The sequence below is a fragment of the Linepithema humile genome, chromosome 5 (genome assembly GCF_040581485.1).
Source record: "Linepithema humile isolate Giens D197 chromosome 5, Lhum_UNIL_v1.0, whole genome shotgun sequence".
NCBI lineage: Eukaryota > Metazoa > Arthropoda > Insecta > Hymenoptera > Formicidae > Linepithema > Linepithema humile.
In genome coordinates this window covers 21,169,206-21,183,445 of record NC_090132.1, presented here as the reverse complement: position 1 = coordinate 21,183,445, position 14,240 = coordinate 21,169,206, and the positions used below count along the sequence as shown (strand labels likewise).

Sequence of the window (14,240 nt, the reverse complement as noted above, 5' to 3'; positions counted from 1 at the left end):
CATAACTTGTCCAATTATTAAAATAACAATTTAAAAATTTTTGTACTTATTTTATATATATCAAAACGAGTATTGTGTTACAAAAATTGTATAAATTATACTAAATTTCTCGGTTATTTGTTATTAGTCTTGGAATTTGTTGTTTTATCGACAGTCTCTAAATGATTCACGTAGTAGGCGTCATTTCCGGTCGGTTTGGCGAGGAAAGTTGCTGAATCCGGTTCGCCATTTTATTTAGCTTGTCGACGTCGTGGTGTAACCATCGCTTTCACATTCTAAACTTGATCAGAGTGTTCGAGCTGCTCTATTGAGAGCGCTCGTCGTCTGTACGTTGTAGTTCATAATAGCTCAGTCTCAAGCGTTTTTCGTATATCTCTTTTTCTCTTGTCCACAAGCAGCGTGAAAAGTCTGCGGTGTTGCTAATGCGTGGCGTTTCAGAGAGCTCGCCGACTCGCGCGATGGCGGAGGATTTGGATGTCGAAGCCATGCTGGAGGCGCCATATAAAAAGGGGGTAAGCTTCATTTTTCTATTAAATTTTATTCCTATCTTTTGACCATTATTTTCTCTTTCTCTCACATTCTATCTTACCGCCATCATTTTCCGTCTCGCTCATGCTCGTGAATTGCATTATCTGGATGTCTCCAGGTTTTTTTTCTATATATATATATATATATATATATGCACTCGTCGCGTACGAGAGAAAGAGAATCCTCCATTCCTCCGTCCTTTTCTCTTACTCTCTATTCTTTTACTCTCTATATATCTCTCTCTTTCCATGTGTGATATATGGATAGTTTATATACATGTATATGTGTAGAACAAAGTACGCCCTTGTCTCTGATGTACAAACTATTGATCAACACCTCCATTTTCTGTACTTATAGATGGTACGTAACATGTACCCTCGCGCTCGTAGGACGTTCGCCAGCGAGTTCCTAGAGTGCACTTGAAAGACGAGGTATTAAGACAGCAATCATCTAACATCATTCTCTACTCAATTCTTTTTTTTTTCTATCTCTTTCCTTCCGTCTAATCTGTTTTATTTTTTTTATAATTTTTTTAGGATTTTGTGTTATAAAGAGGCGTAATATTTGATCAAATTAATATGTAAATGGTGTCTCGCTGTCATGGCGGTGCACATTCAAACATAGGCAATTCTCATCGTCGATTATAATTTGTGAACCTATAGACAGCCATGTGTTGTTTGTGTTTCGAAAATATCGGTACCCTTAGATAGGAATTTCAAAGGTTTTTGCAAAAGATCTTATGTGAGTAAGAGCTGCGTGAATGCACGGATGTTTGAATTTAAGAATGTGTGATTGAGAATTTAATGAAGCATATATTAAAAGATTTTTAGATCCTAGGATCTATAAATTTTGTTGTCGATGCATTTGAAATTAGAACACACAATTTAAGAGATTCGTAAATTTGTAGGTCCATGGATTTGAGGGTCTAAATATATGTTGATTCAAAATTAAATTACTCGTATATGTGCATAATAAAATTTTTATATATAATGGGTGAGATTTTCAAATGTGTACTTGTTGCACTTTACAGTGCAATACAATATTTTTTGCATAAATTATGTAACATTGTTTTGCTGAGTCAAAGGTGTTATCTTATCTTTAAGATATAAGAAGCCTAAAAAAGGGTATTCCGTATTTAACAAGTCTGATAATACTCTATTTACATCTTCCTTCTCTTTCTCTCTTGAAGGATCTAGAGAAACTAATATTTGCAAGATTATTTTCCAAGGATAACATTTTCATTTCTTACTGATTAATAGATTATTTTAATTACAATTATTTTATTTTTACATTTGTCATTATGGTGCATAATGATTATAAATATACTGCAATACATTATGAAAAGTAACATAAGAAAAGTTTAATATATTTTTATCATGATTCACATAAATTGAGAATGTTATTTGCAGTATTATTTATTTCCACATTTAATTCACTCTTTGCTCTGTTTATATACAAAGCTGTAAGATGCATTTATCAAGTTATATCGAATCGTATTAAAATGATTCCCAATATTTCTAGGCAGCCTCAAAATGTTTTACTTATAACAGTTCACGAGCGAGCTCATTTTACAAAATATTTAAACCCTATCCATTATTTTTGTACAACTTGTAATGAAAGCAATTTGCCTTCTAGGTAGTGCCATTGGTCAGGTATCACAACACTTAATTGCGGTGCGACAGAAGACACGTCAAGCTTCAAAAATTTTTATAATGCTTTTAGCTTATTATATTATTCTCTATTAAATCCCACGTTCTCGAGTTGCTTATAAAGTGTCTATCCATTTCGTGGACTTGTAATTGTGAATAGATGTTCATTGGCTATAGAGTTCCATTTTTTTAAAGAAATAATTACATAGAAAAGTATAAATGTTGAAGTTGTGCGCAGTACTTTAACTTACTGATAATGAGCTGGTTTTTAATATAAATGTATATTACATTTATTTGTGACTTATGTCCCCAAGAAATTGGATAGGAATTTTGTAAGCATCTTGTATTACATATCAAGTTTATTAACGACCACATGAAAGTATGGTAAACTGGTTAGTAAGCTGAAAATGTGTGAAGACTACAATTAAATTTATTCAAGAAAATGTTTCAAAGATTTCTCTGTTATTAGAATAATTTGCTTGCCATATTTTTAGTCAAATTTAATGACAATTTAACATGAATTAATTTAAATTACATGGAAAAAAAAAGAACGTTAGAAACATTTTCTGCATTTTACGAGTGGTTGCAAAGTGCTCATGGCCCTGATATAGAGAAGAAGGAAAAAAAAAAGTGGTCTAAAATATTCCTAAGAGAGACACACATTCCCTAATGCGCGCGGGCAATCGTAGGCTAGCGATTAGGGTTGCTCACTCGCGTCTTTCGCGTTTATCCCGTTTTGAAATCGTGCTGTCTTTGATGAGGGCTCTCTTTTGCAGAAGAAAAAGGATGTTTGGTTGGCCATTGGTAGTTTAAAGACCAAGGCATGCTCAACCCAAGATTGCAATGCTTTCCTAAAACCCGATAAAGCGATTGGTAAGTTTGAGCCAGGTGCATGCGACCGTGTCGCATCGCTATGCTCGCCCCGTCTCTCTTTCTCTCTTTCTGTCACACGCTCTCTCTCTCACGCTCGCTCTCTCTTCTCTTCTTGCGCCTTCCCTACCCCTCAGCGCTCTCAGAGACCCGTAGAGTCCTTGGAAGTAAAACAGAAAAGATGAGAAAGAGCACGAGAATTGACGCCGACGTCTGTCTCTGTCATCCAGCATCAAAAAAAGCATTGCTCTTCAGCAGCAAGGAAAGGTTGCTACCATAGTGCTGACAGGCGATTAAGAAAAAAAAAATAAGAAAAAAGAAAAAAAAAAGATTCTCGTTTCTAATTCTTGCTGAATTTGATATAAAAAGAAATTAGAAATAAGAACAGAAAAGATGTATATATTTATCTATATATTTTATATAGCAAAAAAGACTGTCGTTACGAAATTTACTAACGTTCTACGATTTGCTTTTTGTCCCCTTTGTTCGCGCGTCCCTGCCACATCGGCTGGCTGGCATGGCATTCAACTGTTTGCTGTTCGTAGGAGCAGGACTCCTCCTCCAAAGACAAGTCCTCCAAGGAGAATGGGTCTAGCCGAAAATCGTCTGGGTGAGTGGAAGCTTTCTCTTTTAATATTATATTTGATTATGTTTAAAAATTAAGGATCAATTAAATGAAGAAATAGATGATACTTAATTGCACGACCCTCGTATTTAACTTTGAAACTAAACGCGACTAGATGACTCTCTATCACGTGTAAAATTTAGACTTCGGTGGTCTTGCTAAGATATATATATCAACTTGCCATCATCTTGCTTTCATTTGTCATGTTTTTCGAATTTTTTTGCTTGAATCATTTTCAAAGTAAACGATTCGCATTCAGTCTGGATTATGGCATTCAATGTGACACGTTAATGATAAAAGGGGTAACTGATAACATCCAATAATATTTTGCATGTCAATTAAGAATTGTGTTTCGTCTTTTTAATTTGGTGTCATTCATACGTGAAAAAGTTTTAGACAGTGAAATATTCTTTTACTTCATTTTCTTGTGCTGTTTTGTGCCTTTGTTAGAATATCCTTAACCCAGAACTGTATATTCAAAGCTGCATAGATGCCAAAATTGTTAAAAAGTACTTGTGATTATTTGAGTATTGTGTTAGCATGTCAGTTTTTCGACACTGTTGGTTTACACTGTCAATTTGAGTTAGAAAAAAAAAAGTCATACCGTTATTTCCTGTCGCAATACATTTTTGTGATATCCGTATATAATTAGTCTTTGTGCCATAATTGAAGCAGCAACGTTAGTCACTCGCCTAACAGACCCATCTGAAGTTTTATTCTCTTTGTTATAGACCCCATACAATTAGTATATGCTGGTTATTTTGATAATTCCAAAGGTTAAACCTGATGATGGTAAGTATATAGGAAGATTATCCGTACTACAGATTCCTCTTACGAACTCGAAATGTACTTCCTTAATCGCACCGAGCGAGAATAAAAGTATATAAATTCGCGAAGCTGCATTTAACAAACGAGTTAGGTAACTATCAAAGAATATACCAGAAAATTCGCAGCTTTGTTTTGCGGGTGAATTAAGTATTGTGGAATTGAGAATACATTTTCCAGCATTCCACTTATGCTATTCTGCCATTATCCGTTTAAATTGTAAAAAGGTAGAACTATAATCGAAATTAAATATTTTAAATGATACTTTGTATTAAGAAAATAATTATTATAAACATCAATTCACAGATGTTTAGACGTTTCACTTCAAATTAGCATTTAGCATTATTTGATAATATTTTGGGGATTGGATTTATAGGATATTTCCGATTCTTTTGATAATTTTAAATTTGATCACTCACTTATCATTTTTCAATATTCAGTCCTTTATTGCTTAGCGACTATCGCTACTTTGGCTTAGTAACAAACACACAATTTCTTTTAGTTTGTGTCTAGCGTAAACTAATCTGATAAAATCCTATATACAAACGCTATGTCAAAAATAGCGATTTTTCATACGTCACTTTGTTATCTCCACTTTTGATATTTAAAGGTTTAAGAGACATGTCCTTCCTTGTAGAAGATGAACCTTTTTAATTAAAGTATTTTTCTTTCGTAGGAAAAGCAAACATCGCTCACGTTCTCGTTCAAGATCTCGGGATCGCGATCGCCGAGACAAAGATCGACGGGATCGTGACAGGGACAGGGATCGGGACCGGGAAAGGGATCGCGATCGCGGCGATCGCGGTGATCGCGGTGATCGTCGGCGCAGATCACGATCACGAGACAGGCGAGATCGGGACAGAGATCGTGAGAATGATCGGGACAGGGACAGGCGGGACAGAGATCGGGATCGAGATAGAAGGAGAAAGAGATCGTTGACACCGTTGACTCTTCCTAGAGCTCGACCGCCGTTCGGCAAAGGTCACAGTCCCCTTGGCATGTAAGTGTTACATCAAAACTTTTGTGTTGATCAAATTTTAGCAGTTTTTATTCATCTATCTGCAAATTATATTTATTCGTTAATTTTCTCATGTATATTGATATTAAAAAAAGGCATAATTGACTAGACCCAGGCATGGAATTGTAATCTGTGATTTTGGGGGATATGTTTATGCTAGATTAATTTGGATATTAAGTTCTATTTGGTTTCACTTGTCAGTGTTGCATATGTAAATAGTATGAATAGACGTTAATATTCAACAAAGTCAGTTATCGAGTCAATTGTCAGTCAGAATACTACAAACTTTCATGTATTATGTTCTCTTCTTTATACTTATTAAATTGCAATATTGTGCGTTTTTTAGAAACGATGAATTGACTCCAGAAGAAAGAGATGCCCGAACCGTTTTTTGTATGCAACTAAGTCAACGAATTCGTGCGCGTGATTTGGAGGAATTCTTCTCGAGCGTCGGTAAAGTGCAGGATGTTAGATTAATTACATGTAATAAGACACGAAGATTCAAAGGCATTGCCTACGTGGAATTTAAGGATCCAGAAAGTGTGACGCTTGTAAGTTTATATTAATTCATGTTGATATACAATTAGAAGTAACACTGTTTTGCAAAATGTTTCTCGAACGTTCATGATTAGCGAAAGTTTCTGAAAGGATTTGATGTATTTTATATGTAATTGAAAATATTTTCTTCAATTTTCACACATTTCTTTGCAGGCTCTTGGTTTGTCTGGTCAAAAACTTCTTGGAGTGCCTATTGTAGTACAGCATACACAAGCTGAAAAGAATCGGATGGGAAACTCGATGCCAAATTTAATGCCTAAAGGACAGACGGGTCCTATGCGATTATACGTCGGATCTTTACATTTTAATATTACAGAAGATATGCTTCGTGGAATCTTCGAGCCATTTGGAAAGATAGATAACATACAATTAATAATGGATCCTGAGACGGGCCGTAGCAAAGGTTATGGATTCTTAACAGTAAGTTTTTATATTATATTTTATTATATTATATCTGCATAGTGGAGTAGACCTGGTGTTAAGTGTGTTATGCTTTCACTAGGGGGATATACATATGCTAGATAAAAAATGTTATCTCTAAAAATCGTAGCACATGCGAGTAACCGTATGCGAACCAACAATGATAACATGACACGCCAAAAACACTTAAGCAATTATTAACTTCATAATCCTATATAAAAGTTTTCTTTCTAAATATGCGCAAAGATATTATTTCTTTTATTTGTATTCGTGTAAATGCTTGTATTTTTCGTCACATATGCATAAAACTTAAAAATTTTATTGCGTTTTTAGTTCAGAAATGCGGACGACGCGAAGAAAGCGTTGGAGCAATTGAATGGGTTCGAGCTCGCCGGTCGACCTATGAAAGTCGGAAACGTAACAGAACGAACCGATCTGATTCAAGGGCCATCACTGCTTGATACCGACGAATTGGATCGTAGTGGTATCGATCTTGGAGCGACTGGCAGGTATGTAAAATAAAAAAAAATATAGCAGAAAAAATACTAGTGACCAGAGTGATACGATAATTAAACGCACGATATTATTCTTACAGATTACAATTGATGTTCAAATTGGCGGAAGGTACCGGCCTGGAAATTCCTCCCGCAGCAGCTAACGCTTTAAATATGGCACCAGTCATGACACAGCCACAGCCACCACCTCAAGCCGCGCCTCCCATTGCGACACAGTGCTTTATGTTATCAAACATGTTTGACCCACAAAAGTAAGTGCCACAAGTTTTCCTTTATCGCAAAAACACGTATAAATTTGCATAAAGGAATTGAATTGCATAGGGTAAAGACCCGGTGCTGAGTGTATATGCTTTCACTGGGGGGACATATATGCTAGATAAAAATGTTATCTCTAAAAATTGTAGCACATGCGAGTAACCGTATGTGAAACTAATGACGATAGCTGACACGCCAAACAACATTCCTAAATTATTAGTTTCATGATCTTATTCAACGTACAGATACATCTTATTATCGATCAAATTATCATTATTCTATTCTACACTCAATATCTCTGTTCTTTTGAAGTTTAATTTAAAATTAGAATTTTTGTCGCTGTTATTTCCAGCGAGACGAACCCTAACTGGGCGAAGGAGATCCGCGATGACGTTATTGAGGAGTGCAACAAACACGGCGGCGTACTACATGTGTATGTGGACCAAGCGTCGCCGCAGGGCAACGTCTACGTGAAGTGTCCATCGATCGCGACCGCGGTAGCGGCCGTGAACTCGTTGCACGGGCGATGGTTCGCCGGCCGCGTTATAACTGCCGCCTACGTGCCGGTGGTGAATTACCACTCGTTGTTCCCGGATGCGATGACCGCGTTGCAACTGCTGGTGCCGAGCGCGCCGCGAAGAGGGATGTGATCTTAAACGAGCGAGCGAACAGCAATTGTCATTTACTAATGTGTAAATCCTTGCGTAGTGCATTCTCTCTATCTAATACACTTTCTCGTTGCTGTCCGGCCGGATTGTATTTTCTATTCATTGATAAAGCAGGGAAAGAAAGCAAACTGAGGAACAGGTTTCGACGTTATTGCACCTTAAGGGATAGTGTCACACGTGTCATGTTGCGTAAATTCACTGTGGCATAAAAGCAATAAGTTCGATTCGACTTGTTTTTCACGGCACACGCATTGTTTACATAAAACTTCTGTGACGATCAAAGTTTGATCACGCCAGACCATGGCACATTTCGAGAATTTGTTTAGCACTTTGAATCTGGCTAATCAAACATGTATTAGAAAGTTTATGGATTTTAAAATATTTCTACGTTACATGTCGTATATATATTTATTTTATTTAATTTTCTCTTTCGCAACATAATATAAAAAACCGACATAATTATAGTATATTATATACCAAAATAATTATAGTATTTGTTGCTGAAAAGAGAAAGTACGCGAACTCTTTCATTTCTTTTATTTATTTAAAAATTATGAAAGGCGAGGTGGTGATTGAAAAATACAAAGATGCGATAAAAGTCAAGTTTATAGCGGATTCAAAGCGTTAACAATTACGATGGAGTTTGATTTGAAATAAAAACACTCGTGTCAAAATTACAAGTACATAAGTATAATATTTATTGACAACGTAAAATTTTGTTTTATACATGTAGTAGGCGTTATTATGTTTCACGGTCGAAGGTGATGTGTTTTTGAATAAGTTTTAACGAGAGATGTCCAATCATTCATAGCGATAGAATGTTAAACAAAGAGCAAAAAACCTTAATTCTTTCATTCCCATTCTACACTTCACTTATATTTGTATTTAAAATATAAGAAAAAAATATTCAATAAAAAAATAGAAAAAAATTGACAATTGTATTCTAATTCCTGTTACTTTTTTAGTTCATATTTATATTCTTTCTGCATTATGCTTGCAGCTATTATTGAAGTAGAAAACTTAGTTAACGTGTTGATTATTCTATTGATAGCGTTCATTTAAAATTATATTTAAAAAAAATGAAAAGTTTCTTTACCAATTTACTTCAAACTTATGTGTTATGATTATTGGGAAAGAAAGAATTAAGATGTGTATTTGTAATACTTGTAACAAGATTTAGTGGAAGAAAATTACTTGAGTCACAAATTAGATTTATTATATTTATACGGAAGTGAAGGCGAAAATTGGCAACGGAGAATAAGAGGTCTGCAGATAACAGCGATCTTTCAGATATTATTTCACCGATTTGTGATAAGATACTCTTCTGTCAGAATAATTTAGGTGATATATTAGAATTTAAGCTATTACTATTTTAATAAAACTATTGTGATCAAAATATTAAATATATAATCTTTGTTGTAACATTTTGCTCTCTTTAATGGATAAAACAATACAATCATAGAATATTTAGTATTGAAATATTGTGTATATATATATATATATATATAATGTGTGTCAGTGATTATGAAAGTGGACTAAATAATTTTTTTAATGATTTTTTTATTGTGAGATATTTCAACTTTATAGATAGATACAATATAAAATAAATGATAAAATCAATTTTTCAAAATTTTTAGTCCACTTCCAACGACACATACATACTAGTTATTACGTCGAAAATAATGGACCAAAAGAATAATTTAATTTTTATAGGTGCTCTTATATGAAAAGAAAATGAAAAATTAATTAAACTAATTCGAAATAATCGATTTTTTTTGTGTATTTGTACAATTGTACGTGCTTTCAAATTTCAGATTGACAAACAATTGCGTTAAAAATTACTGGAATTATATGAAATTAGAATTCGGATATCTTTTTAAATGAGATAATAATTCATCCAATTCGTAAAATAATTATGATCAGAACTTGATATAATTATTCACATTAAATAATTTGTACTGAATAATAAAAAAATTTGTGTCTTTCAACTTGATTAGATAGCGAGATGTTATATTCTTAAATCTTACAATTTATGGAGTAATATGAAAAGGCTGAATTAACATGCATTCTGCACGCAGTGTTTCATGTAAAATTATATAGCTGCGTAGTTTCAAATACATAATAGAGAAGATATAATTGTAGACAAAACAGCAAGATAACTTTTCCCAGCTATTTAACTTTTTTATATGGAACAACCTGTAAGTAACCTCTATTCATCATATGAATAATTACAGATTCTGGTAAAATTTCAATGACGCAACACGAAAATACAGATTTTCTGCTTAGGTAAAAAGTAAAAATTTTGTGTAGTGATGTTAAAAATGTATAGTTCAACCAAATTCAAGATCTTATGTTATCTGCAGACCTTTATAAATGATTCATTGAAGAGAGAAGGAAATAAATTGTATATAAGTTTTTGTAAATTAACTTTGACTAGCTGCAGATATAAGTAGTCATTTTACTGTATCTTCATATTATCGAAAGATAAATGTATACTTTATTGATTGTAAACGCAATTATTGTGATTCATGCGAAGTGAAGGATTCGTTTTAAAACACGGGAACTTATTGCATTCCTAATATATATTTCTCCTAATCAACATACTGTTTTCTTACAGATTACAGACTTATAATTTTAGAAACTTTTTTATTTTAGAATACCTATTATTTTCAACATCTTTTCAATTGATATTATTCGATTGAACAAGATGATAAAATTACATAACTACTATTATAGAAAATATGAACTTTATATCTCTTCTATTGCTCTTCTGCTTGTTGAGGATGTTTCCAATATGATTCACATACCTCAACCTACATATATTTATAAAAAAAGGTAATTTAAATTTTACAAAATGATGATTTTACAAATATCAATATAAATTCAATAGTTAACTGATAAATTGATCTGGCAACATGAAAGATTATTAATTTTTAAATAATGAACAGAGTAAATAATTAAAATATTGTAGAATTACAAAATATATATAGAGCATTCAATGAAATTTATACTGATGTTACAAATTACATATTAACATTTGATAAATACGCAAGCTCTTTTATATGTGTACATATTACTTTTACATTTTGCCAGATAGATTTAATTAGCATACACTTGATTGTTTGACCGTTTATTACGAAAATCTGCCAGATTTTGTCGAAGAGTGGAATAGAGAATCAATCTTTAATAAATTGATCCTTCAACAAGCCAGAATTAGTATAGTAAGTAGATGACGATATTAAATTTTCGAATAAAAAATAGAGAGTTGGTATGTAAAAATTGACATTAAACTGATCTCTTAGTGTACAAACCTAATATGTGTATAGTATGTTGATGTGTTTATTATTCTTTTAATTTCAAATCGGCACATAGAGATATATGATCGCTAGGAAATACTACAGACGGCAAACCTGTATGAAGAGTAAGCTCGTCCTTATTGGGCAACGGAATTACTTGCTGTATTTCGAACTTGTCTCTCTCATAGAATATATAGTCCAAACAACCGGAAAATTCCGGCGTGTAGTTTGTGTACTCCGGTGTCCCGCAAGCGCTAGACATGCAGAAATCTTGTGTCAGGGATATATTTTCTATGGCTTCCTCAGCATCTAAAAAATAAAAGGTAATTTTCTAACTTCGCAAAATACAATAATCACGACATTGCATTGCATATAAAATTACAGACAATAATATTAAAAAGAGTTTTTGCAAATTAACACTGAGAAAAGTCACTCACTACTTCTCCAATCCTCGCAGGTTTCCGGAACGTAATTTTCAGTCATCAGTTGATAAATGCCGCATTCTGGCGTACTGTTAAAGTCTCCACACAGTATTATACTCACGTTGCACTCGGGATTCTATCAACATTTCCACAAAGTAAGCGTTAATAAATTAGAATATATATATATAAGGACATATGTCGCATAATAATTCACAAGAATTTATTAGACCGTTTGTTCAAATAATACTTTTAAACGTATAAATTTGTGTTGGAAAAAATATTTACCTCTTCTTGTGTCTTCTTTAGTATCTCGTGTACGTATGCAATCGCGAAATATCCTTGCAACAAACGTATGTGATCCGCATCGGGTTTAAAGTATAAATGCGTGTTACCGATGAGCAAAATTTCAGACTCATTTTCTTTGGATCGTAACGTTGTTACCTAAATCATGAAAAAAATTTGATTTCTCTGATTGATGTTATTAAACATAATAATCATAATGATGTTATTAAACATAATAATCATAATGATGTTATTAAACATAATAATCATAATATCAACATAAGTAATCATACGCGATTACCTGGATGGTTGTATTTCTACTCAAAAATCTGTCCTTTGTCTTTTTGTTGTCGATCTTAGACCAAATTTCGGTAAATTTCGGAAAATCAGTATTTTGAGCCATTACAATGAATTCAAATCCTAATTTCTCGAACCTTTCTTGATTAAAAAATGTGGCAAGTCCCTCGCTAATTTCGTTCTTTGTGACAAACATGCCATCATAATTTAGCATGTATAGAGATGGCAATAAGTCATTCTCGTACACACTTTTATCTACCTCTTGCAAGCAAATTATATCACTATTAAATCCTGTAATATAAAATCGTCACATATAACACATTTGCCTTAGCAATTAAAAATTCTGAAAAATTAATTTTAATTCTTGTTATTCAAGTTGTTTTTTATTATTATTAAAGTTTATTTGATATTGAATAAAACGATTCAAACAACTTGTTAATGCTTTAATGCTGATCTATATACTTTACCTATTATTTCTTTGAGTATCAATTGCTTTCTGTAATCCATATCTAATGCATATTGTGGACAATATGGATATAACACGTCCTTGGAAAAATCAGAATCAGCATATGTATCCGCCAATATGTTATAAGACATCACCCTGAAACTGAATTTGTTTCCCCTTTTAAATATACAGTTTATAAAATGCCTGCATGCTTAATGTATGTTTCGCTGTGTATCCATAAAATAGATTGAATGTTTTATATTAATCATATTTCACAAGTATCATACCTTTTATCAGATAACTTATGTTGTGTAAACTGGTGTCGAATGTCGAATGGACACGGTCCAGGGCCAGCCTCCACAACACCCTTTGACTCTACTTCTGTGATACAACCAGAATCCGATTCATTCCACGGTTCGCAACTAATTTTCAAATTGCAGCCGATGTCGAATGTAGTTGGTACGTAAAGATATCCTTTGCCTACATGTGTCCATAAATCTGGCTTGTTATTAATAGCTTCATTTCTGTACCAGTTGAATATTGATCGTTTCTTGTCGGTGTAGAGTGACTCAAATTTAGATGGATATGTCGGAAAATCCACTAGTATGCTTGATGGCAATGAAATGTTGATGATAAAAGGTGCGTTTCGCTTCACTAAAAACATTTTTTCGAAGATAACTAGTTTAAGCTCTGCAGAGTCTTGCAAAACGCTCTCGCACAACACACTGCCATCCACTAAAATGTCGTCCTTTAGAAGCATAATCTTTCCAGTTTCTACATTATCTCTTGGCAGACTAGCTATTTCAGAAGCGATATCTTTCTTCCTCTTTCTTTCCACCTAGAGAAAAAAATGTATTAATTGCTTCATATCAAATGTACTTTAAAATGTACTTTAAATCACGATTATCATATTCAATAAAATATACCGTCCTCATCTGCTAAATAAGAATCAAATATAACTGATAATTCTATAGCCTTTAAATTCAAGAAAATAGACTTCAATGTTAAATCAATTATTTTTCTGTCGATTTGCTTATGTGCTTCTCACCTTTCTGTTTACAATCTTGCAAACGTTCGTGTCGACTCTCTTGAGGAAATTGTTTACAGTTTCTGATGCTTGTCTAGAGAAGTTGAACTGACGGTCGACTTTCGTCGTTTCATCGACATAGCGAAACGAAATGTCGAATACATCACTGCCTTTCTCGTAACGAAGAAATGCCTCGTTCATTTTTAGTACGTGTTTCGGTTGTATATGTCTGCTGCGAAATTGTGTGATCAATGAGGCTAGATTTTTATACAGATCCAATTTAGCCGTTAATACACCTCGCATTATATTATAACCATCGATTAATTCAGCTTGAAAATAAATTACAGCTTCTTTCACAGGTATAATTCACAGATATAATTTATTATTCTGTTAAATACTAATTAAATAATTAATACAGGTAAATAATTCTCAAAATTAAGTTTCAGGTTATATAAATACCTTGGCAGCATCTCTCGTACACACGTGCATGGTGTAAACATTTGGAAGTGTTACATCGGAGATGCAGTAATCTACGTAAGC

At 33.3% G+C, this 14,240-nt stretch overlaps 2 protein-coding genes across 5 annotated transcripts; one reads left to right on the top strand and one right to left on the bottom strand.

The window, feature by feature from the left end:
• Positions 1-199: 199 nt before the first annotated feature.
• On the top strand, positions 200-9,355 carry Caper (RNA-binding protein 39-like protein Caper). 3 transcript variants are annotated; one of them, XM_012369187.2, is made up of 9 exons: positions 200-326; positions 399-512; positions 3,593-3,657; positions 5,174-5,497; positions 5,862-6,066; positions 6,227-6,493; positions 6,827-7,002; positions 7,089-7,259; positions 7,592-9,355. In XM_012369187.2, the coding sequence occupies exons 2-9, from the start codon at positions 423-425 to the stop codon at positions 7,911-7,913; spliced, it is 1,620 nt and encodes a 539-aa protein (XP_012224610.1). In that variant the 5' UTR covers positions 200-326; positions 399-422; the 3' UTR covers positions 7,914-9,355. The 3 variants fall into 3 exon arrangements, with proteins under 3 accessions (XP_012224610.1, XP_012224618.1, XP_067211660.1); XM_067355559.1 differs by having other exon boundaries at positions 222-326; positions 439-512; XM_012369195.2 differs by having other exon boundaries at positions 217-512; positions 7,616-9,355.
• A 1,140-nt stretch (positions 9,356-10,495) lies between these two features.
• On the bottom strand, positions 10,496-14,220 carry LOC105673497 (2',5'-phosphodiesterase 12). Of its 2 annotated transcripts, XM_012369156.2 has the most exons (8): positions 14,160-14,220; positions 13,722-14,029; positions 12,961-13,511; positions 12,696-12,835; positions 12,233-12,519; positions 11,935-12,090; positions 11,665-11,785; positions 10,496-11,536 (listed from the first exon to the last, which is right to left on the bottom strand). In XM_012369156.2, exons 2-8 carry the CDS (start codon positions 14,001-14,003, stop codon positions 11,274-11,276), a joined length of 1,800 nt encoding a protein of 599 aa, XP_012224579.1. In that variant the 5' UTR covers positions 14,004-14,029; positions 14,160-14,220; the 3' UTR covers positions 10,496-11,273. The 2 variants fall into 2 exon arrangements, with proteins under 2 accessions (XP_012224579.1, XP_012224589.1); XM_012369166.2 differs by lacking the exon at positions 14,160-14,220 and having other exon boundaries at positions 13,600-13,734.
• Between the last annotated feature and the right edge of the window lie 20 nt (positions 14,221-14,240).